The sequence below is a fragment of the Nymphalis io genome, chromosome 2, assembly GCF_905147045.1.
Source record: "Nymphalis io chromosome 2, ilAglIoxx1.1, whole genome shotgun sequence".
NCBI classification, from domain to species: domain Eukaryota; kingdom Metazoa; phylum Arthropoda; class Insecta; order Lepidoptera; family Nymphalidae; genus Nymphalis; species Nymphalis io.
The window spans coordinates 8,124,505-8,149,036 of NC_065889.1; the positions used below are offsets into that span (position 1 = coordinate 8,124,505).

At 30.7% G+C, this 24,532-nt stretch overlaps 4 protein-coding genes across 6 annotated transcripts in view; 1 reads left to right on the plus strand and 3 right to left on the minus strand.

Moving 5' to 3' along the window:
* Window positions 1-1,842: 1,842 nt before the first annotated feature.
* LOC126778823 (uncharacterized) lies at window positions 1,843-4,849 on the minus strand. Its single transcript, XM_050502528.1, has 6 exons — window positions 4,768-4,849; window positions 4,104-4,278; window positions 3,129-3,259; window positions 2,876-2,939; window positions 2,669-2,786; window positions 1,843-2,085 (listed from the first exon to the last, which is right to left on the minus strand). The coding sequence occupies exons 1-6, from the start codon at window positions 4,847-4,849 to the stop codon at window positions 1,882-1,884; spliced, it is 774 nt and encodes a 257-aa protein (XP_050358485.1). The 3' UTR covers window positions 1,843-1,881.
* Window positions 4,850-7,066: 2,217 nt separating this feature from the next.
* LOC126774862 (uncharacterized) lies at window positions 7,067-13,355 on the minus strand. Its single transcript, XM_050496505.1, has 6 exons — window positions 13,312-13,355; window positions 12,274-12,448; window positions 11,090-11,220; window positions 10,711-10,774; window positions 8,867-8,984; window positions 7,067-7,252 (listed from the first exon to the last, which is right to left on the minus strand). Exons 2-6 carry the CDS (start codon window positions 12,387-12,389, stop codon window positions 7,067-7,069), a joined length of 615 nt encoding a protein of 204 aa, XP_050352462.1. The 5' UTR covers window positions 12,390-12,448; window positions 13,312-13,355.
* Window positions 13,356-18,279: 4,924 nt separating this feature from the next.
* Window positions 18,280-20,600, plus strand: LOC126778904 (uncharacterized). The gene is made up of 3 exons (XM_050502662.1): window positions 18,280-18,316; window positions 19,544-19,738; window positions 20,434-20,600. The coding sequence occupies exons 1-3, from the start codon at window positions 18,280-18,282 to the stop codon at window positions 20,598-20,600; spliced, it is 399 nt and encodes a 132-aa protein (XP_050358619.1).
* A 1,524-nt stretch (window positions 20,601-22,124) lies between these two features.
* LOC126778456 (filamin-A) overlaps window positions 22,125-24,532 on the minus strand; it is a 96,747-nt gene continuing 94,339 nt past the window's right edge. For all 3 annotated transcript variants that reach the window (XM_050502031.1, XM_050502022.1, XM_050502039.1), the window contains one exon: window positions 22,125-23,303. In XM_050502031.1, coding sequence (XP_050357988.1) covers window positions 23,160-23,303 — 144 coding nt within the window. In that variant the 3' untranslated portion in view covers window positions 22,125-23,159. The remainder of the gene's footprint in view (window positions 23,304-24,532) is intronic.

The window sequence follows — 24,532 nt, forward strand, 5'->3', positions numbered from 1 at the left end:
TTTTAAATGAGATAAAGTTTTATAGTCATAATGTGAAATCTAAAGTAATAAAGTTAAAAAATTAATACTCGTAATGTTGTGCAGTGTCTCATTTACCAGTTCTCCCAACTATTATAAATAAAAAAAATGATTCGGCAAACTCATAATAACGATGATGTAGTTATTATAAAATATTAAATTCATCATCATCCAATCAGTCGGAAGACGTCCACTGCTGGACAAAGGCCTCCTCCAAGGATTTACATGTTGGCCGCTCTTGCGCTGTCTGTCCAACGGCTTCCCGTGACTCTTATCATGTCGTCGGTCCACCTTGTAGGGGTCTGCCTACGCTGCGTCTTCCATTGTATACACCAGAGAACGGGCATTTGTGTGTCTCTCGAGTACTATGACCAACTTAAGTGTGTACACTCCCGTGCCTCGGAAAGCACTTAAAGCCGTTGGTCCTGCGCCTAAGTTCTTTTCGGTCGTGTTGGATTACGGTCTCATCGGATTATGAGAGTTAAGGGATAGAGAGTGCACCTGTGTTTGCGCACACACTTGTGCACTATCTTTTATATATATACTATAACATCTCCTGCGTAGTTGGATAATCTGTCCTAAGAATAGCCGCCGTGGCCGAAATCCGTCCGGAGGATTATTATTATTATTATTACTATGACCAACTTACTGCGATTGCCAATCCGTCTGCCAAGCGTGGCGATTATGGTATACCCTCCCAATGATTGGTACAACCAAACCACAGCCCCTAATATTAGACGTAACCATATCGTGACAAGTTCACAATACAATCTAACTTATATAATAGAATAAGGTGATGGAGAATTTGGGTGTCGTATAAGAAAATCTGTATCAATTTTCAAGTAAAATGCTTATAAATGTAATCATCTAACAAAAGTAGTTTAGATGTTCTAAATTTTTTCAACAAATCGGTATAACATTGACTTACTAAAAAGAAACAATATACAAGCAAAGACAATGGTAAATACGCCATGTCTCTAACCCAATGATTAAAGAATAGGTACAGAGAAAGTCAGGTACATCCTATTTATATTTATTCTATAACAATTTACTATTTGTAAATCCTTAATTGATTAGTTATTTTATTTGTATTTGATGATAAATAACAAATATTTTTCCTACTACTAAGAATTAAACTCTTATTAAAATTCCCGTATATAAAATTGTATATTATGTACATTTGGAATACATATTTCTTTGGATGACACTCGCGTGGGCAATTTAAACGGAAGTAGGCATTTGACCTTCGTGCATCCTCGATAACGCTCGCAATCATTTAGTCATTTGCATCTCATCATTCTAATTTGTTAATTCAAAAATGTGGACGAAATTATATTTTTTGACAACATTTCTAATACTAATGAGGCCTAGTAGTGCTACCGCATCTATTGTACAAGATGTGTTCAATGATTTCGATGAGCCAATACAAGAATACGATGTAATAATAAGAAATATAGAATATGAAGATTCTCCAGTGGAAGAGAGCCCATGTCCAGAAGGGTATCAATTGGATATTTCAAATGTGTGTCGCGAAGTGTGGTGATTTAGCACCCGTCAATAAGCATGCCCGGTATATGTGTAACATGATTCAGTGTCGAAAAATATCTGTGTTAATCGTTTAAAATAAAAAATAGACATTACTTTGTTTTTTTTTATGTTTATTTTAAAATACCTCTTATGTTTTTTTCACAACTATTAGAATTAATCAATTTATGTAAGCAAATTCTAATTATGAAATCAAAAATCTCGAATTCGATAATTTAAAATTTCTTATTGTTAGAACTGAAATAAAAAAAAAATACAATAATAATATCATAACAGAAGGAATTTATGAATTTCAATTTAATATCAAGTAAATATTAATTAAGGCCGAGGCAGAAGTGAAGCGATTAATTGCCAGGTATCGAAAAGTTCTAAAATTGGATTTCCGATGACGATAATTAGTGTGGCCGCAATGTTAGAGATGGCACCACGGAAGCGATTCACATAGCCCACGAGAACTTCTTCCACGATCGCGTTCACAATAGTGTCTATGTCACCTCCACCGATTACTCCATCCAAATCGGACTGAAATTGTTGAAATATTAACAGAATTAACCAAAAAATACGTTTATTTTATACAATAATTGTTTTATATACTAGGAATTAGATTATAATTTTATTTAAAGATATAAAGAAAAGCTTTGCCTTAGGAAGTCATATACTAGGAAAGGTTTTACGATTAGACTATGTACCATCACACTAGTTTAACGCGGACGGTAGTAGATAGTATCTTTACATTGGGAAATTGTAATAGTGAATAATAGCTGAATTTACTATACATATGTATATATAGATATAGTAGATCGCATAAATTTTCTGTTCATAAATTATCTTGTCTAAAATGTTTGATTATCTTGTGATTCGTAATGAGTAATAACTCAACAGTCTAACTAACTAATGTCTTGTAATCTATATGAGAGTGAGTGGGCCAGTGTAATGCTGGGCGCAAGTTCATAAAAGTTTAGATGTCAATGTCAGCGTATTGGTAAAGTAATAAATGTCTCTATCACTTAAAGGTAAGGGTGGCAGAGTATATGAATACATTTATCTCGCTAATAAATAAAAAGTCAAGGAAACTATTTATAAATAAAAAAAATCTAAATAGTACCTTAAAAGACGGGATTTCAAATGTTGCTCCTTCAATCCGATCAATTATTACAGATTTTTCGTTATCCGACTGTTTTAAGAAAAATATCGCTTTTATTCTAAAGTCCTCGACTACAAACCTATAAAAAATTCGTTTAAAAATAGTATTTTTTTTCTTTATTTTTATAAAAATGACAAACGTAATTTAAATATATTTTTCTAAACTCACTCGGCTTTTCCTTTTCCGTAAATAGGAATTGCGGTCAACAGATCTCCAGTTAGATTGTATAGTCCTGAAATATGAAGTTTATTAATGCGTTTGTATTTTTTTGAATTGAAAAAATTGTAGTTAGTACTCAACCGATCATCATGAAATTTTGCATACACTTAGTCATGGGTACAAAAAAGGACACTTAACGCCTACCTCCACACGTGGGCAGTAATGCCTGGAAATTACTATATGTATAATATATTGTACATACCAGCCTTGATATCTAGTCGGGGTACAGAAATGTCGACATCGAATGAGAGATCTCTCAGATTGAGTTTGCTTTTGTGAACCACAAATTTGCCTAAGCCGCCTACGAAGATGTTCTTCAACTGCAAATCTAGGCTATGTAAGAAAAGGATTAACTTTAGAATATCTTTATTATCTGTGGTCAATTTATTATATAAATAAAAGTACTAACTTTTGATAAATTTAATTTTGAGAAATATTTCAGAACATTAAAGGCGCAAAGTTTACAAATTAATATATATGTATTGTGAACAGTGTTAAAAAGCTTTAAACTTAAAATCAAATAAAAATATTTTAGTACAGGTTGAAAAGTATATAGTAATTTGAATGGGAATGTCCTGAAACCTTTTTTATTGATGATTTAAGACTAAATACCAGAAACGTTTTTATGGCTTCAATTTTGTCAAATGGAGACATCATTTCATCACAGTCATATAGTCAGAGAATATACGAAATTTGATCATTAGTATAAGGAAATCGGAAATCGCATAATAAGGAATCGGAAATCTAATATGACATATTCTCAATTCCATTCTTTGCTTATTATCATTTAGCTTCAGTTGACAACGGGCACTAAATATTTCGACAGTGACATAAGTCATGACAATAATTGTTTCCTTTATGTTTACCACCAGTAAACAGACACCAGTAAACAGAAGAACAGCTGCCATATTGTAAATTATGTTTTTTTACAAATTAACTAAATATAACACGTACCAATAAAGAAAAGATTTCATAATAAATGGCGGAAAGTACGTAAGTTATTATGGACAACAACAAAAAAAAATTTATTTTATTAATTATGTAATGAGTTGAATTTTTGTTTGTTTAAGGCATTATTAAATAAGGTTATGTAAGAAAATATGAAAAACTTATTATTAATTATTTTGGCATCTGAATTAAATAACAAATAACATAGCTTTATTGCTAAGGTACTTACTTGATAAGCCCAGCGGGTATTAATAGATGGAAGTTGTCTAAAGTCAGAGGATCTAGTGGTGGTATGCCAATGATTCCGATGCCATTATTAATTAACGAACGAATAATGTTGATCAGTTGATTAATTAGTGCATCTACCATCCAGTTCTGATTTTCTATCTCATTTGATGAATTTTCTAAAAAAATATTAATAATTATTTATAATGGTAAAATTATAATATAATTTATTTTTATTATTGTATAGTAGGTATTTTTATATAAAAATAAATGCAATCGATCTTTTTGTCAAAGAACTAAATTTACGTAAAGGATAAAATTTTTTGGCCAATATCAGGAAGGGAGACTAGCAAATTGGCAACAAAACATGGCAGGCTTTAGTTATTCCATATGTATGGAATGGAAATCATCAAATTTAAATTGCTGTGCCTAATATTTAACTGGCTCATACATTTTTTTTATTAGAAAATACATATAAAAAGGTAATACCATAACCACCTAATAAATATAAATAATAATATACCACCCTTAGTCGTAGATTAAAAACCATTTAAGTCAGTGGTACCTACCAAAAACTTGCACTGAGACCTATGACTAGTAATTCCAATTAATTGTTAGTTTATATATGTACTTATGTAAATACACTGTAACTTATGTAAAATACATACCCACAACAATAACTTCATGTTTCTGGACATTTGGAGCGGCTGCCACAAAACCGCATAATGCGAAAACTAACAATAATTTCATTCTGAAACGGACATTTTAGTGAAATAGCAATATAAATCGTAATAATATTTGATTAGAAAATTACATAATGTTTGGCCTATTATATGAATAAAAATGTAAATATAATAATGCCGACATTAACTCCATTTTTTAGAACATTTTATGTTAATCTAAATGTGTTTTTTTTTTATTACGTAAATCATCCACGACTCAAAAGTATAAAGTGCATTCATGTGAAAATATAATTCTTTAGATATAATATGCGTTCGTAGTTTAAGACATGCTTACATTTTGTACAATTTATATGTAATTAAATGGAATAATGTACTCGTTGCTCACTTTAACGTTTTAAGTATAGGTATTAAATAAATGATTATAAATGATATACTACTACGTTTTTGATTGTTGATAAAAAATGGGCCTTGTTATGATTTTGATGATATCCGCATGAGTGTAGATAGATTTTCAAGGTTAATTAGAGTCGACTTATATTTAGTAATAGCTATTTAAACTTTTTGTTTGTTAAAATTTTATTTTATAAATAAAAATGTCAGAATAATAAAGTTGAATTTGTAACAAAAGTAATAATATAACTTTTTACTTGTATTATTTAAATGTTAAGGAACGTTTCATATTTTTATGTAATTATAGCATATAGTATACTGTGATATAATTAAATAAATGAAAATCCAGATATATACCAGCTATCACAAATGCAATGATTTAACAATTGGAAGCAATTGAAGATGTACATGGGCTTTAAAAATACACTGTAACTTTTATATTCCTCTTTTCCCCTGTATTTAAGCTTAGCTTAGCCAATTTAGCCCAAGGAGTAAGGATGTAACCCTACAATTACACATCGCTAGGCGGCCTTTAAGTCTTTGAGATATTTGGACTCAATTCTAAGTTTCTGAATATTTTGTATATATAAATCTCAAGTAAAATCAACTTTAATTATTGCCTTAACAATTACAAAATAATAAGAAAAAAAAAACTGCAATAAAAGTTGTCGATATATTACTGAATTCGAAATATAATATTTTATTATTAGTCACTTTGGTCTCAATAACGCTATTTTTCGAGAAAAATCAAGGAGATAGAGGAGCATGCGTGATTCGCACTTTGATAGTAGGAACCGTTGATTATGATCACCATATTATCGAACATTCCTCTATAAATAACATTATTGCAACAGTAATAAGTAATAATAATAATATCGTTATATTTGAACACTTACGGTGTAAGCCTTAAGTAGTATTATATAATTTACAAATTAAGAAAAAGTAATTATATTTAATGTATGATATATGATGTCATGTAATATAAAATATTGGAGAAAACAAAAATTTTAATTTTTTTATTTAACACAACTTACCTTACGCTTCAGCAAGTAAACGACTAATTAATTTTACACAAATAATAAAATCAAAACTATTCGTTATCATTTAATTAGATGTATTTATACCTAAATTATATTATTATTTTAGATTTGGGATTTATCAAGACGTATAATATTGTGATAGCAATGATATCAGTATTATTGATCAGCTGTTTATTACTGGGATGTTTGTAGATAAACGTAAGTATTTTTAAGGTGTTACTGCCTACTGTAAAGTATTTTTAAATTATTATTTTTTATTTTTTTATTTATTACAACTCTCCTGGAGTAATTACACCAATACGACATTTAAAGCTATAGTACACACGTGAGTGTGCAAACACAGTTGCACTATCTGGTTCCTCACTTTTATAATCCGATGGGACGGCAAAGCGAAACGAATGAAAAGAGTTCAGGCGCAGGATAAGTACGGGGGCGTACACACTTCCAACTTTCAGTCTCAGGGCTACTGAGATTCTTCGACGGAAAAACCCAATAACTTTTTATTAGCCCGGCCTGGGGTTTGAACCCAGGGATCCCGGGATCTGCGGCCTTATATCTAGCCACTTAATCAATTACAGTAAAATTAATATGATGACGCATGCGTCGATCCTTTATTATAGTCGATGGTCGCATATCACTTTTGACATCGTGTTTTGCTGTAAGATTTGAGTTTGTATTTACAAAATAGCTCTATATTTATGTAAACACCTTTCACAATCAATAACTTTTATCTATAGTTATATAAAACGTTTGGTATTGTAATTGATTGCAGTTATGCATATGGTAAAGAAAAAAAAAACACTAAATATAAACACGTAAAATAATATATTTCGAGTAGTACACTATTAATAAAACTAAAGTAGAGTTGCCAAAATTTGCCACGAGTCAAAGTTATTGAGAAAATTATTAAAGAAACTAATGAAAATTTCACCGTATGTCTTAATGAGGAACTGATTGAGGCGATTAATATTGCTCGCTAAATGATCCGCTATAATGGCGTTTGCTATATCATCTATATTATTGTCGAAATCCACATGAGACTGTAAAAAAAAAGAAACATGTTATTTTACATACTTAACATAAAAAAAAATTCAACCATCCCTCTACTAAATTAATCGTAAGTTTGCATAATATATAGTCTATAATTACATAAATGGTATACCAATCTCATAAATGGGCTATTTTAATGTGATTTAAAAAAAAAATGGTCGATCTTGTGATTAGCTTGTTCAAATAAACAGACAAACGAACAAACTCTTCAGCTTTATAATATTAATTAAATATTTAATAGTAAGTGTAGATTTATTATTAATAATTTTATGACATTCGCTCCATGTCGATGGAAACTGTAGACTTTCAAAGCATGTTGAGTATTACTCAATGAATACTGAAGTGATACCAGAATATTTCATATTAAATACTATAATTGTCGTAAATCGTATTTAATTTTATATTTTATACGGTATATTGTGTGTTTTGAAAAAAACTTTAACAGCTAATTCAAACAAAAATTATAAATATATGCATTAAATATTAATATTTCTCAAAACAACACCATTTAGAAAATACATTTTTCATTCTGTTTGGTATTGTACTAATCTGACGTATGAAAATCGATGAATAAATAAAAACAATAAGGCAATAAATCAAAATAGATTCGACATCTTGAACAAACTGTGGCTAATAGAGAGGTGAGATAGAGCGTGAACAATGAACTGCATTTGAATCGTACAAATACAATTGCATAATAATACATATTCGTACTCTTACATCGCTCATTTGCTTAAAGACGGCGCCCCGCGAATTTGTTTGTGGACTTCAATTGGATTTTGTTGATTAAGAACTACATATATTAAATGTTGTTGTAAAGCTATCTACAATAAGGGCTCTTCGTTTCATTTATATTTAAAAAAAATAACCTATGTTTATTAAATGATTTTAATCTCTGCCGAACCGTTCAAGTGTTTAGTTACAAATACACATATTTTTTAGCAACTGTACTGTACAAATGCTAGCTGTGTTCATACCACATGTGGTTTCATAACTTCGATAGTAATATAATGTAAAAATTTACATTTAAAGTTAATATTTTAACAATTAACTCGTACTAAACATGTATAAGAAATTATTTTTATCATTTGCTTTAAGATTCATCTTTAAGACAATTACAATCATACGTGTACTACGTGTGTCATATACGTATATATGATTGTAATACATACACGCACACATACAAACATTTATAAATCAATTTGTAAAAATTTGGAAAATTTACAAATTAAAAGTTAATATTAATAATATTAACTTTTCATTTTGAAGGTTTTGTCGATTACGGTAGTAAAATAGATGAAAGAAAGTAATATACATAAATACAGGCATATCGATATTTACAAAACAATTTTAAATAGAATTTGTTTTTATGACATTGTCGTCGACTATAATTAGTCAGTTGAATGATTTACACGGTATTATACTACGTGATTGTAGAAGTCCTGAAAAGTCTTAGGTCAACGGCCTTTTACGTCTGAGTTTCGAACTAATTGACCTACTAAAGTAACAAAAATTATTGCATAGCAACATTTGGCTACCTGAAACTACCAAATTGTTATTTACGATAAAATAATATAGAAAATACTGTTGTCTGTTATACTTACGACAATTTGTTGTATGTTGAATTGAGAATTAAGAATTTTGTTAATTAATATAGACTTCTCGTTATGCGACTGTTTCAAGTAGACCTTTCCAGATAGTGTTAGATTGTGGATTTGAAACCTGTGTATGAAAATTATGCTCAAGTTTATTTTTAGAACTCTTTTAAAAGACTTGCGTCTTACGGAAAAAGGAAAAAGTCGTATTATTTTATTTCAAATAGCGATTTTCGAGTGATTTCCGAAAAAATCCAACAATATATTATTATATAATGACGGTAATAAAAAAAACCCCTACGCTGTCGTTTAAAGAAATGATAAATGCTTTAGATTTTATACGTATAAAGTGGCCCTAATGGCAAGAATAAATGGCAAACATTCGATAGATTATACTTCTTGGTCATCATCACTTGTCTTTATTTCATTTATTTGGAATCGGAGTCGTGCGTTTCAACCATTGCGTAAAATAATATTACGAAGAAATTTACGCCTGCCTTATACCAATCTGGGAATGTTTTATTGTATCGACTATTTAAGGCAGACGAAAAATCGAGGTCGTAGGAGTCGAGTCGAGGAGTAGACAATTACTATAATCAATATACTTAACGAAAATGCCCCCAGTCTGTCTATTCTACCGTCCGGGACTACTCGGCCCCGATATAGTATGTAATAAATAAATAATAATGATTCGACAATGTTCGACCGACTTCAAATATAATAAACTGATATGATAGAACTCAAAAGATCTGATACGATGATAATGTGGGTATCCAAATGATTGTGAAGTGGCGATTTATCGTAAAAAAACTGTGTAGCCTTATTAAATTACGAATAATTAGCCTATATTGAATACGGATAAAGTTTTAAATATATTACTAATAATTTTATTTTCTAGATAATTAGTTATATATACGATTGATTAGAGCATTGGTCAAATACCTCTAGGCAACTTATGAGTTCGAATCTTATTCATGACTAATGTTTATATTGTACATAAGACACCTGACTTAAATAATGGAAATTATGTGACATTTATTTATCTATTTTATAGTTGCCTTATAATAGACAGATAGATGATAAGTTATATTTCCGCAAAGAACAGTAAGATATGTATTTAATTGTTTTTTTACAGTTTAGATAGAAAAAAGATATATTCTTACCTATCTTATCTATCTAAAAATAATAACCTGTCTGCTTACAGTATCAATAATAATAACCTACTGAAGGAGTTTCAGCCAACTGCTCAGTGGGCAGGCTTAGTTATACAAATGATTGTACAAAATTATGTTCAGTAAATACTTGTTTACTGAACATAATTTTAACATAAGTGCACTCGTGTATAAGAGTAGTCCCTCTCTCTCGTAATATGATAAAACTACAATCCAAAACGACCGAAGCAACAGGCTGGATCAACGCTTTTACGTGCTCTTCGAGATAAGGGATTATAATACGACTTTTTAACAAGGCGGTGACATTCCGAGTCAATGAAGAAGTCATCTGGACTCTAAGATGTCAAATGCAAACCATTTCTTTTATCGCAAATAAATACCATATTTTGATAATTTTTTTTAATCCTTAAACTTAGATTGTGATTTTGCCTGGTAATAAACAAAGAAATATTAAAATACATTAAAGATAAGATACACCAAAGGCACGGACAACACGTGTAAGATACAAATATAAAAAAAACTTTAGACTGTTACTGATTAGATCTTCAGACAAATCCTATATTATTCTTTTGGCCCAACCCGATATTTCTCACGTGTTCACGTAAGGGATCGGTAGCTTTAGTTGGTATATCGTGTAAAATGAATCAGTTCAATTTCAAAGTATATTAAATTATTCCTTACTCAAATATTCCTTTTCCGGCTATTGGTATTATCTCGTAAATAGCTCCCTTCATTTTGTAGTAATCTGTAAAATACAACTTTAATTGAATTATTAAAGTTTATAAATTTTATAAAATTTTATAAATTTAATAAAAATATCCAAATAGAAAGTTACACAAACGATCGTTCAAGGAAACTTGAAGGAAAAAGTGTACAAAGGCGGACATATCCCAATAAGATGATCTCTTCTAGCCAACCAAAGAGGGTAATAAATCAAACTTATACTGTACAAACTAAAAGCAAAATTCAAGATGCATAACAATAGCAGGCGGCATTAAAAAGGCAAGCAGTATAGTAATATCAATTAATTTAATCACTTTGTTAATTTATCTCACAATACCTGCTTGGAAGGTGATAAGTGGAAAAATTATAGATAATTCGACAGAAATTTCTTCTTTTATGAATTCTGTGTTTTGTACGTCAAAGTTTCCTAATCCAGTAAGCACGCCATTCCTAAACCCAGCATTTAAGCTGAAAACAGAAGTTCATGAAAGGCCTTCGAAGAATTTCCTATTTCTTAAATTGATATCATTCTCAATAAAAGGCTATGGAGCTTATTTCACTACGCTACCATTGCACGTATCAATAACAAACTATTTCAACATTTATTTGAATAAAATTTATAGCGCATTTTTAAACGATCAACATATTGTCTTTAAGAGATGGTTAGGTACTGTCATTTATAAATTATAACATATAAAATATCCATAGACCATATAAAAAATCACAACAAAAAAAATCATTAAAAAGATTTAGTGCATTATCCGATAATCATAACCAGACGACTTTAATATTCAACTTATGTGATAAGCAAATGAATGTGTACGATTATATTTTATCACAAAGATGTCATCAAGTAGCCCTTTTTTCTCTTATCATTTGAATATAAAAATTACGTTTTAAAATGTGTTGGATGCAAATATATATATTATTATATAGGCCGCAGACCCGGAGGTCCTGGGTTCAATTCCCACATCGGGCCAATAAAAAGTTATTGGGATTTTCTGTCAAAAAATTTTCAGTCTCAGCCACTCAGAGTCCAGACTCTACGACCAGAGTGTACGCTCTCGTGCCTCGAATAGCATGTAAAGCCGTTGCGCCTAAACTCTTTCCGGTCGTGTCGGGTAGCCGTCCCATCGGATTATGAGAGTTAGGGAATAGAGAGTGCACCTGAGTTTGCGCACACATTGTGCACTATAATATCTCCTGCGTAGTTGGCTAATCTCTCTTGACCGCCGCCGTGGCCGAAATCGGTCTGGAGGACATATTTTTCTATATTATGTAAATAATATATTTCCTCATGATGTTTTCGCTGAACACGAGATGAATAAAAAACTCAAATTGAGCACATGAAATTTTTTTAGTTCTCGGCCCGGTTGGAACCCACAATCTTCGGTACGTATTCTGAGCCCTTAAGTTCAAGAGCTCGTAACGCTATTTGGGTCAAAGCAAACAGTCAATTCGACAAAAAAACTCACGTAAAGATTTGGGTGTTAATTAATATGATATAAATAATTAACAAACCTCAGTATTTTATTTGGTAAAGAAATTTGAAACTCTTTGTTGTCAAATTCAAATGGATCTAAATATATTGGAATATCATTCTCAATATAACCATTCTTAATGGAATATTTTAGCATCTCGAAAAGTTGACGTATTATTGCATTGCTATTTATTTCTTGACTTGGTTGAAATACATCTGTAATAAAAAAGTTAACATTTATTTTTATTTATTAATTTATTTTGAACAAATTATACATATCTTAAACAATATATACAATAGTAACTGCAATAGTATAATACTGTGTCGTAGCTATTAACGCCCTCCAATCCGACTTCACATTTATTTATTATTTGTTCATTGCAAAAATAACAATCAAATATCATTTAATTTAACAAAATATAATATATACATATATACATCTATACTAAAAATATTTGTAAAGTGTACAATAAGGAAGGGATGAGGTAGGAAGGAAAAATAAGTTAGGTCAATGTTATATAAATCGTTTTAGTAATAATTCAGTCTCGTCATAGCCCAAATTGAGAAGCCAGTTGGTCATTTGCATTTTACATTGGTAAGTCGTAAGTGAGAAAATATTGATCTTCTTATAACATTAAAAAACTTATTAAAACATGCTTTTACTAACGTTCGTATTACAAGTAGTTACAATATTAATTGTACCACAGACTTATCTAAATAAACAGGTGACGTTACATAAAAGCTTGTAAAAATCTTCTATTTTAATAAATAAAAAAAAAACTAAACCAATATACACAAAATTTTCATAAGATGCGGCGCGTTTAGGAGAAGTTTTCTATTTTATAAGTAACTGCACTTAGTAATTTCATTCATTTAAATTTAGACTATAGACGTGAGAAGCGTGAATTACATGTGAATCTAATATTATTTAAAGTCTTAAATTAAACGATGAATGTGCGCTTTAACTGATGCAAATATTATTATTTAAGTTTAGATATCAATACACAAAATGTAGCACAATGAATGTATGTGAATGTCTTTGATTAACGAAAAAGTGTTTTATGATTAAACAGACGTACCTTCTGTATTTCCAAATGCAGTTATACTAAGAATTAGGTAAACGATTTTCATGACTGCGAGCCGTTGGCTGTTTGTACTATATTTAACTGTGTACTCTTAGGATTATATACGAACTATGAAGTAAGCTTGGCCATGAATTAATTGATTAACTAATAGTTGGCGTTATCATCAAACGGTTTCGAAAGCAGGATTTTCTTATCTGGTCTAATTTAGTTGGGATTCTTTATTTACGATAGTCTGTCAAGCCCGCGGCTTTGTTCGATTGGACTAAGCGTACCTATCTTAAGATATTATATTATTTTTTATTTCAAGTATTGATCGCTATAACAATCCTAATTTCATGTCAAAAAAGATGAAATCAAATGAGTATGCAATTCATCTCTACTTTTTTTAACTAAATTACCGCTTCAGTTTTATTATGTTATGATTACGATATATACCCATTTTTTTATTGCCAGAGCCGTTCGATTATACGTTATTTATATATTTCCCAAAATGAAAATACTAGCGGATATAACGCATTTACCATCAGCTTAAGTTTGAATTTTGTGTTTTCAAGTACCTGAAGCTATTCTGGTAAATCATCTCGGTGTGAGAAAATAGCGAAAGGAAATTTACGATCTTCTAAAGTTACATATATATGTAAAAAAGAACACCGCGCATGGGTCCCAAAGCTGGGCAAAGGTTTTCTCGCAAGGATAAGATTTGGAATCATTGAATTCGTTCGTAGGTATGTAAATATCTTATAAGTGATATGTGATATTTTTTTCATTTTACGTCACACTTTTTAATACAGTAGTTAGATACTTCATTTGGTAATCAGTTCTTTGTTTTCTGTTATTGTGTATTCGTGCTGTTAGTGTATAATACGTACTTATAGTTAATGTCTGTTTAGGAATTGATAAGTATTTATAGGAAATAACAAAGCTCTCAATTAGCATACACATCAAGTAGACGATAGAATAAACGCTTTGTACGTATTGTCAAATATTTGGTTGCATTGCTGCAATAAATCTCCTGCCTAAGCTCCATGAAACTTATTGTGCAATGCGTTTTAATTGAATTAATTTCCCATGGTCATAAAAGATGTGGGATCACAATGGCTTCCGTGAGCTGTATGGTATTTAAATCCTTGACACAATTTCGCTGAGCAACGGACTAAATCCAAGTTGTTGGCATATCGACGTTCCTATCTTGACGCTTGATAACCATGAATGGTCCTTCGCTCTTTCGGCGAGACCGTTCCATTGTGTTAAAATTTCATTAATGATCTAAAATGTTATGCAATAATGTGTGAGTCACAAGCATCTGGTCAGTTGTCATAAAGTAAAGCAAGACCAGGCAGATATCATAAAAATAAATTATAAACATTATGTTCTTATTATTGTATATTATAACTTAATTTAATTTGTTTATGATGTTTTATAAAAACTTTTCGAACTGTTCTTTTATTTTTCAAGAACGATATTTATTGTATCTTTATTATTCGGCACCTTCAAATTCCGGGTAGGGCCAAATAGTTATTGGGTTCTCGGTCAAAGAAATCTTAGTATTAGGCTGGAGTTTTGAAGTTAGCTGTCTTACATTCTCATGCTCCGGAAAGCCCGTTAAATAGGTCGTGAGCGCCTGATCTCTGTCGTATTGGAATTGCCCACATTTGCACACTATAACATCTTTTATGCAAATGTCTAGTCTTTGAGATTGCTTACCGTGGCCGAAAATCGGTCAGGAGGACATTTTATTATTAATAAAATATTTATATGTGTATTAAATCTGCATTGTTTCTATACCAAGCGCTTTATTGCTGGCTTAAAACAGGAATTTATGAGATGTAAAAGTTTAATGTCTTGAAGCTATAAGACAGTAGGTATAGGTACTTTAGACTATTAGGCCGAATTCGCGATCGAAATCTTCGCCGTTTTTAATATAAACAAAGTATTGAAACGCTATAAACATGTATGTTTTTGCGAAATAAATTACTTTTTAAAGTTATACAAAGTCGACATCTGTATTTGAGTATCAAAACAGATTGATTTTACGCTATGGAAATAGGTCAACATCTGAACACTCAAATAGAGCGTGACGAAAGGAAGCCTCAGAAATAATTAAATGACTACTAATATGAAGGAACATTTGTGATAATTTATCATATTCCCGAAGGTTAGTTTTTTATCGCATGATCTCCAAATAATACATTTATAATTTTTAAGTTTCATTCGGGTCCATATATATTTTTTATATATTTAAATTAATTGTCTTAATTCTCTTGTGTTAGGAATAGTTCCAATTAATTAATAAATATAGTAATTGTTTATGGGATTATTTTAGTATATATGGTAAGACAGGGGCTGTATGTGAGTAAGATTGCTATGCCTATGGATTAATAACGAATTTTTGTTTAGTATCATCAGTTAACACAACGTATGGTAGTTGTATGTTACAGGCTTAAAAATTTCCAAGCACCTAAGCCTGGAACACACACACTTTAAGCCTGGAAAATACTATATGCTGTATACTGTAATACTGTTGCTCTTTTAACCATTTAGTTTTATAACCAAAATTGTTTTTTGTTACACAAATTTTCAAGCTTTACCTTTGCGACATAACAATGTATTAAATTAATATACTTTCAATACGTTCTGATGATAAATGTTATTGAAATATAGAAAAGTACATAAAATATGTACGTACATATTATAACTTTTCAAGTTTTTTTTCACTTTGTAAGTATAAAAATTTTGCATTGTTACTCAATTATATTCAATGCGAATTATTCAAATAACAGTTCATGTAATTATTTGATACCTATAGTTAAATAAGCGTCTGGCGCTGATATTCATTCACACCGTATCTGTTTTCTGTTGCTTCTTGGGATAATTTATTTTAAAGAATAATTTATGTAGCCCTATATAAAAGTAAAAGGTTGAAGTGTTAAAAGATTTCAAATTAATATCTTTTTTTATTTTTGGTTTGTTATGATTATTTTTTGAATAATTATTATTCAGCACCAATGTTGTTTTTGTTAGTTGTCAAATAACTTAAGTTGTTATATTTGCGAACTCAAGTAACGCGAGCTGCAGCTTCAATTGAAAATGGTTACACTTCCAAACAAGTAACTTTAACATCCTGAAATTCTAAGTCTGTTATTTTTACAATGTTCAACGATTCCGGCAGACTAGAGTAAAAGAGACTTAAAGCAGTTAAAAAGCAACAATGGCGCGGGACGACAGCTTTATTTGTAATCGCTGTGTTAAAAAATTGTACTTTGATTTCTTAAGCGACTGGAAAAGTATAATGAACTTTACTAGTATACTAGCTGACCCGTGCCCACTTCGTTGGACGATAAATATTTTTACTTGTGATCGATTAAAATTATTTACATTTACATTAATAAAATGGTCTCGCGTATTTGATATTTTAAATTATCTCTTAAACTATGGAACCAAAAAACAAACTGTAAAAACTAATTTTATATAAATAAAATTTACTTGGTAATAAAGCAATTTATTTGTCCATGGGTCTCCAGGGTTCAGCTATTGCGACGAGCGCTTCCGATTATCGTACAGTATCCACTTTTCATCACAAGTAATGATTCACGTTGAGCAAAGTAACACAGCAGTCGACGCGTGTTTGCAAGTCCGATTCACTCAATTCATGAGATACCCATCGTTTAGGTTTTTTTACTTTCTCGATTTGTTTCAAGTGGATTAATACAGTTTTATCACTTACCCCGAAGCCTGCAGCTATCTCTGAAGTGCTTTGTGATGGATCCGCTTCCACAATAGCCTTTAATTCTTCATTTTCCACTTTGGTCTTCGGCCGTCCACGGGTTTGGTTCTGAAGGTCGAAATTTCCAGAACGAAAACGTTGAAACCAAAAACGTACCGTGCAATCTTTTGCGACACCAGCGCCGTACACATCATTAATCCTTTATACCACACAATGGAAAGCATGAAATATACCCATATTTCATGCTTTCCATTGTGTGGTAATAAGCGACGCCAAAGAAAAATTAATGAGGAAAAAACAAATGAATGTTTCCAAAACTCAAATGTACCAGCTAAATGAATTTATAAATTTGAATTTGGAAATCTTAACCAAAGAGGAGATATTTCAGATCAAAGTGGTCAGTACGACAAAACGCTAATTTCATATGTAAGGACCTAATATATCAGTCGCTCGGTTTTTTAATAATATATGAAGGCGGCCGGACAGATAGGCCACCTGATAGTGATCACCACTACCCATAGACATTGGCGTCATAAGAAATATTAAGCATTTCTTACATCACCAATACGTGATCAACCTACAACTAAGATGTTATGTTCCTTGCGCCTGTAGTTACAATGGCTCACTTACCATTCCAACCAGAACTCAATACGAAGAATTTCTGTTTGACGGTAAAATAAATGAATATGATAAAATAAATGAAATATTTCTTTGTGGTACCTACCCAGGTACCACCAAGAAATATTTCATTAGGATCGTGTTCGTGTAGAAACAAATATTTTTAAAAACAATTATTAATGTCAAAAATATACGCTCGTATATCGTATCGTATATCGCTCGTATATATATAGTCTTTTTCAAATTCGATTTCAATTAAAATTTTACACTTACAAATTGCTGACACATTTAGTAGTAATTTATTACCTAACAATGATATATTACTTTGTAGCATTGAGTATTCGCAAAAGGCTTAATGGTTACGAAGCGTAGAATTGTCTACGTTATATATGAATTCGTAGACGATCCTCACAGGTACATTAGTTCAGGCACAGAAATGGACGATCGCGCACTGTAGCACTCGAAAAAAATAGAATTAATCATTTAAAAATATCGTCTTAGAAAAAGTATTTTCATTTGCGCCAAATAAACAAAACCCGATTACGATATTTAAAATATAAACGTATTAATTGAAATTTATTAAAATGTGGAAACTTGTGTTATTGGTAATAATTTCTGTGATGGTTTCTATTAAAACAGCACCCGCAAATATTTACTGTAAGTAATTTGTTTGATTTTTTTATATTTTTAATAATAATATCTAATGAAAACCATTTCTTTTTCATAGTGTTTTCAAAAGTTCAAATGTTTAAAATTTGTAGGTCGTACATAATTTTTTTAATAAATATAATATACGTACAACTAAAAGTTGTAACATATTTATTGTTTGGTTTAACCCAACAACATTCTATGTACTGACAGGATACCTTTGATTATACTGATTTACATAAAGTAAATGATAATATTTAATATATTTTTGTTAGGTAGTGAATCGGAATTATGATCGTTTCTAAGAGTGGAATGCATAATATATTTTTCACCTCATATTTTCCATTTGAATTAACATCTGAATTAATGAAATGAAAACATACAATAATATAACTCTCATTTACGTAAGTTTTTATGTGTGTGAGGTCGAATAAAGGGTTTCTAATAATAAAGTTTTATGTTTCTCCATCACCATTAACAATATTTCATTCGCGATCAAAGGAGATGAGAGAAGTTAATTTAAATATTTGTAAAACGTAATTTAAAAAACAAATGAGAGTTGACGTCTTTAATCATTTCGACACTGGTTTATTAATGAAACTATTTGTTCGCTAAGTGTTCATGTTCTTCCTGAATGAATGAATGAATGAATGTGCTAATTTTTTTATGGCTGCGAGCTAGCTATATCATATTGTTTATAAATAGTCAAGTATCCGGATAGTATTCGTGTTACAAAAATAAGGTTAATTCATTGTATTTTTTTTATTAAACACTTCGTCTTATTGCGTTTACTGGTGACAAGAGGACTGGTTCGTTTTTCGTCCAGATGATCGGAATAGCGATTCAAAGAGGAAATACTGCTAGCATTCTTGCAACCATTTCACGCGTTCATGATTTGTACAGTACTAGCTTTTTTTAATTTTTATTTGTATATATTTAAGGCCCTAATTTAAATAAATTCAATTGATATGCAAAGTACATGTATGTACTTGATGAATTAAACGGCTTGTAGCAACATCTGATATTAATGTTATTATTTTTGTTGTTCTAACAACAAACGTTTCAAAATCATTCGATTTACATTCAATAAAAAGGGATCGGTTGTACATTAAAATAAATAAAGCAAAGCAAATCAAAGAGGGCGTTGAAATATAAAGTGAAAACACATATAGTCACTTAGACCTAACATTAAGATGCCGATATACCTAACTTTTTATGTATGTTCGTATTTTATAGCTCGCGGACCTCAATATGCAGTTAGTACAGAACCTGAACACCCCAAGCAGCCTTTCATAGAAATTCGTAACGCAACATATCACGGCAGTGGTCCACGAGAAGAGGCGCGTGCGATGTGCTCTGTCAAGACACAAGAGATTAACGCAACGGCTAATGCAACTATAACGAGACGTTTACATGGAGTCGTTACGTCAAGTATGCATTTTTATCATAATTTATTATTCGTGCATCATTGTATGGAGTTTGGAGCTTATTGCACAGCGTTGCTCCAATGCAAGATCGTGGATACACAATATGTGTCAGAATTTCATCCGACACATGTTACTTCACGAAATTTTTTTCATCGCCTCACATAAGATGAATTATAAACACGAATTAAGCACATGAAAACTCAGTAGCGTGATATCCGGGTTAACATTCATGCGCTTAAGCCACTGGTTCATCCCGGCTCAATGTTACCTATATGGATCGCCTATGTAAAAGAGTTGAGTACGAACATTGAATACAAATATTTGGTTTATACGTATAAACACAAATTAGCAAAGACCATTAAAAGACGATAGTGAAGTAGCCAGAATCCCTGCGAACTATGTACGATATTTTTGTTACGCAACGTTTATCAGAGTTTTCTGAACACGGTCCATAAATAACATCTCCAAGAATGTGTTTGAGGAACATGTTTTTTTACGTAGTGTTCGATGATCTTTCGACAATTTGTTAGTATGTGCGTACATGGCTTTAGAATAAGCCTGATTTATACTCCTATCACAAGCTTAGGCTTTGATAGGGTGCTTTTAAAAAACAACTATATTTATAATAGCATATTATGACTTTCGCAGTTGTATATAAATATGCAACCTATACTTTGCTGATATAACTTTGGTTTTCAGGAGAACTTCATAGTTCGATTCAGCGTCTGGAGGTGATAATTCACGGACAGATGCAGCAGTTGTGGCAGAGTTTAGACGCTTTGCGATCTCAAATAGCCGGTAACTCCCGAGTTTCTTACCCCGATCGACGCAGTATTACATTTAGATACAGACCTAATTTAGTTTAATTAATTTATTACATTCGATATAATAATGTTTTAAATTTATATTTAAAAAAAAACGTCCCTATTCGTTGCAGTCGCAAACGGTACAATTAAAAATCAGTGTTGGTTTACAAACCCAGTATAGAAATGTACAAGTATCTACCTTTCAAAACCAATTCGGGACATATCACAGCAGACATTACAACATAAGATTATATTTAAATAATTTGTTATAATTATCATCCTTCTTACCTTTTACTTAAAACAAAATTTTATTTATATTTTTTTATGAAATATTTATTTTTTTTCATAATTGGTACGTACATATACATATTTTTCTGTCTGCATTACCTATTTGTCCTTAAAGAGGTTTCATTAAATCAAAACAAAGATTAAAAACATTAAAATGTAGATTAAGTATCATGAAGTACGTGATAAATTTATTAAATTCAAATTAGGCTAAGCTTTGTTTTTTTTTTGTTTAATGTTAAGCGTTCTTTTTTGTTGTTTATATTCTTTACTTATTCCTTTGTTTAAATATGTGACGTTTTATAACTTATGCAAAAACTGCCTGAACATGACTTACCGGATTCGTGATATGTTTTAAATTACGTACGTATTCTATATTATGTATGTAAACGTGGAATAAATAAGTTATTTTCGTACCTCGTTTTATCTTAATGCCATAATTATATTACACCTTTTTTTTTGAATTTACGTGTCTAGTTTAAAAGATATAATTAGCTTAGAATTGTGTTAATTTTAAAAAAGGCAATGTTTTTTTTTGCATAAAATTGAGATGAAGAATGTTTTTTAGGTAATCGAAGTTTGAAAATACAATATTGTTACTTTTGATATACCACTCCTATATTATATTGAACAATTTTCATATGTTTGATATTAAACCGTTTTAATTTTTATTTTTTTTATTTTTTATAGAATAGGAAGGCGGACGAGCATATGGGCCACCTGATGGTAAGTGGTCGCCAAACGCCCTTAGACATTGGCATTGTAAGAAATGTTAACCATCGCTTATATAGCCAATGCGCCACCAACCTTGGGAACTAAAATTTTATGTCCCTTGTGCCTGTAATTACACTGGCTCACTCACCCTTCAAACAGGAACACAACAATAACAAGTACTGCTGTTTTGCGGTAGAATATCTGATGAGTGGGTGGTACCTACCCAGACGAGTCTGCACAAAGCCCTACCACCAGTAAATGGGTAAAAATGAACAGTCAGTAAGTGTCCCACAGCTGGGCTTGTCTTTTCTCCGTTTGAGGTTTGTAGTTAGTAAACACCAACACAGACGTGACTGCTTTCAGTTTGATGTTTCCCTTCAACGCCGAGTGTAAGATGTATTATGAATACAAATTATATAATAAAAATCTCATTTGTTTTTGCGCGGTTTTGAGCCAACAATTTTTGGATAAGTCTCATGTAATTCCATCTCAATGCAATCAAAATGGGTAACTACTTAACTTAATTATATAAATCATTTAACGATTTAGAAACCTTCTAAATAGATTTAAAAAAAAAACAACAAATTAATAATGTTCAATTTATTAACAATTAGTTACCCTTAGCGTTCACCCGGTCACTAGGAGTCAGATTTCAATTACACTTCATACATAATGTATTTTTACGTCACATTGTCTCTTTCTTGCGTCATTAAATATCATTTCAATGAAAGAGACAGCAATATGAATGTAATTTCCTCAAGTGTAATTCAAATCTAACTTTAATAGATACCAGGCAATTATAACAAGAAACAAAGACTCGTTAGTTACAAAAGTTAAATGATGGCGCCTATATCTAAGTCTTTATTAATAAATATTAACAAATAAACAATTTTATTATGCTTCCTATGATTTTATTTATTGGAATGTACTTCCTAATGTGTTAGTGCATTGAGTAATTTATTACAATTGCAATTAGAAAGGGACGGAAAATATTTCATTTTTGAGATTCGAAGTTCATGTAAATTATCACTAGAACCAGTTATAATTGTATAAAAATTAAATTTACCAAATTGTATATACCAAAGAGCTAATTTTAGGCGTAATATATCGTATACATATATAGATATATATTTATCTACGTCACATTCTTTAACTAAATATAATGAAAATAATATTAAATAATAATCTTTGACTTGCAATAAATATGAAAATATGTTAGTAATTATTTGTATCAATTACGATCGTTAGCATACATACGTTACCGTTGAATGAATTCCCGTGTACAACCTATTTTAATCCTAACTACATTAGATATAAGGTTCTTTATGACTCGTACTAACTATCACGGATGATTTTCAGAATTAATATTTAAAAAATGCACATAAGCAACAGATTATACAAAATTACTTTAACTGTCATACAGTGTAACTGTTATTAGTACAAAAATAATTCATCACTGTTAATTATTACGAAATTATTTCGGTCCTTTTTAATTGTTTTTATTAAAATTTAATTTTCAAATAAGGCAATTTTCGGTTTTATTTTTTACATTGGTAACACTGAATGTTTATTCTCTTCTACGTTATGATTCGTGGGTTAGGTGTGCGTGTTGTCGGTTCATTATTGAGGGTTTGCGGTAGCTTGTAGGTATCGACGTAGTTCTTCTTGCGTGTCGAAGATCATGACGGGGAAGGGTGAGCCGGGCACGTGTCGTCCCGCCCATCTTACTTCAACTCGGTAATCGCCGGGCTCGGTGGGTGAAAACTGGAACAATAATGTACATTAAAATTAAAAACACATTATTATATAAATATATAAATCTTGATGATTATATTTATATTATCTTGCAAAATGGAATCATAAACATCGCCATAATATCCCGAAAAATTATTGTCAAACAAAGACTCGTAGGAGATTTATAAATTAATGGATCTAAATACTAAAATCCCGAATCAAACTTTTTACTATTAATAACAGGATATCATAAAATATCCTCTATATTTTTGTTTTTTAGTGTTTGGTAATTATATTAATGTTCAAAGTATATGTTGAATTAATATGACAGTTTCGATTAGAAATGTATGCAAATATTTAGATAATATTTGCATACATTAAAAAGATAATTTAAAGACAGCGAAGGTGACACCTATATATAAATCAGGAAGTAAATTAGATCCAGGTAACTACCGACCCATTTCTGTTCTACCTGTTCTTTCAAAAGTCTATGAAAAGTCAATCTATAATAGTTTGTACACATTTCTAACCCGTAATAAAATTTTATCTCAAAGGCAATATGGTTTTCGACAACACTCAAACACTCTTTCAGCCACAATTGACCTCATCACCCGAATTAAAACCAATATTGACAAAAAAAAGATAGTATTAGGTCTTTTATTGATCTCAGAAAAGCATTCGATACAGTGAGCCATGATATACTACTGCAGAAATTATCTAATATAGGCGTAACTGGAAAGGCCCTTGAGGTGTTAAAATCTTACTTAAATAATCGTCACCAAATTGTGAAAATAAATGACAAACAAAGTAGTCCAAGACCCATTCTCTACGGCGTACCTCAAGGTTCCATTTTGGGACCTCTACTATTCCTAATATATATCAACGATATACAAGATATTGGGTTAAAAGGAGATTTGGCTCTCTACGCCGACGACTCTAGTCTTTTCTATTATGGTTCCTCTATTACTGACATTATCAACGACGTTCAGAACGACCTACAACTTCTTGATATATGGTTTAAACGTAATTTGCTGACTATTAATATAGAAAAAACAAATTATGTAATATTTACTGCAAAAAACAAGAAGATAAAAGCCTACAAATAAATAAAAAGACGTCGGAAAAATATCTTGGTTTGATACTCGACAATAAGCTGACATGGGAACCACAAATCCAAAAAATCATCAAAATTATCATCCTTGACCGGAGCTCTTCGTGGTGTAGCGCGATGTTTACCGCGAAAAGTAAAATATCTAATA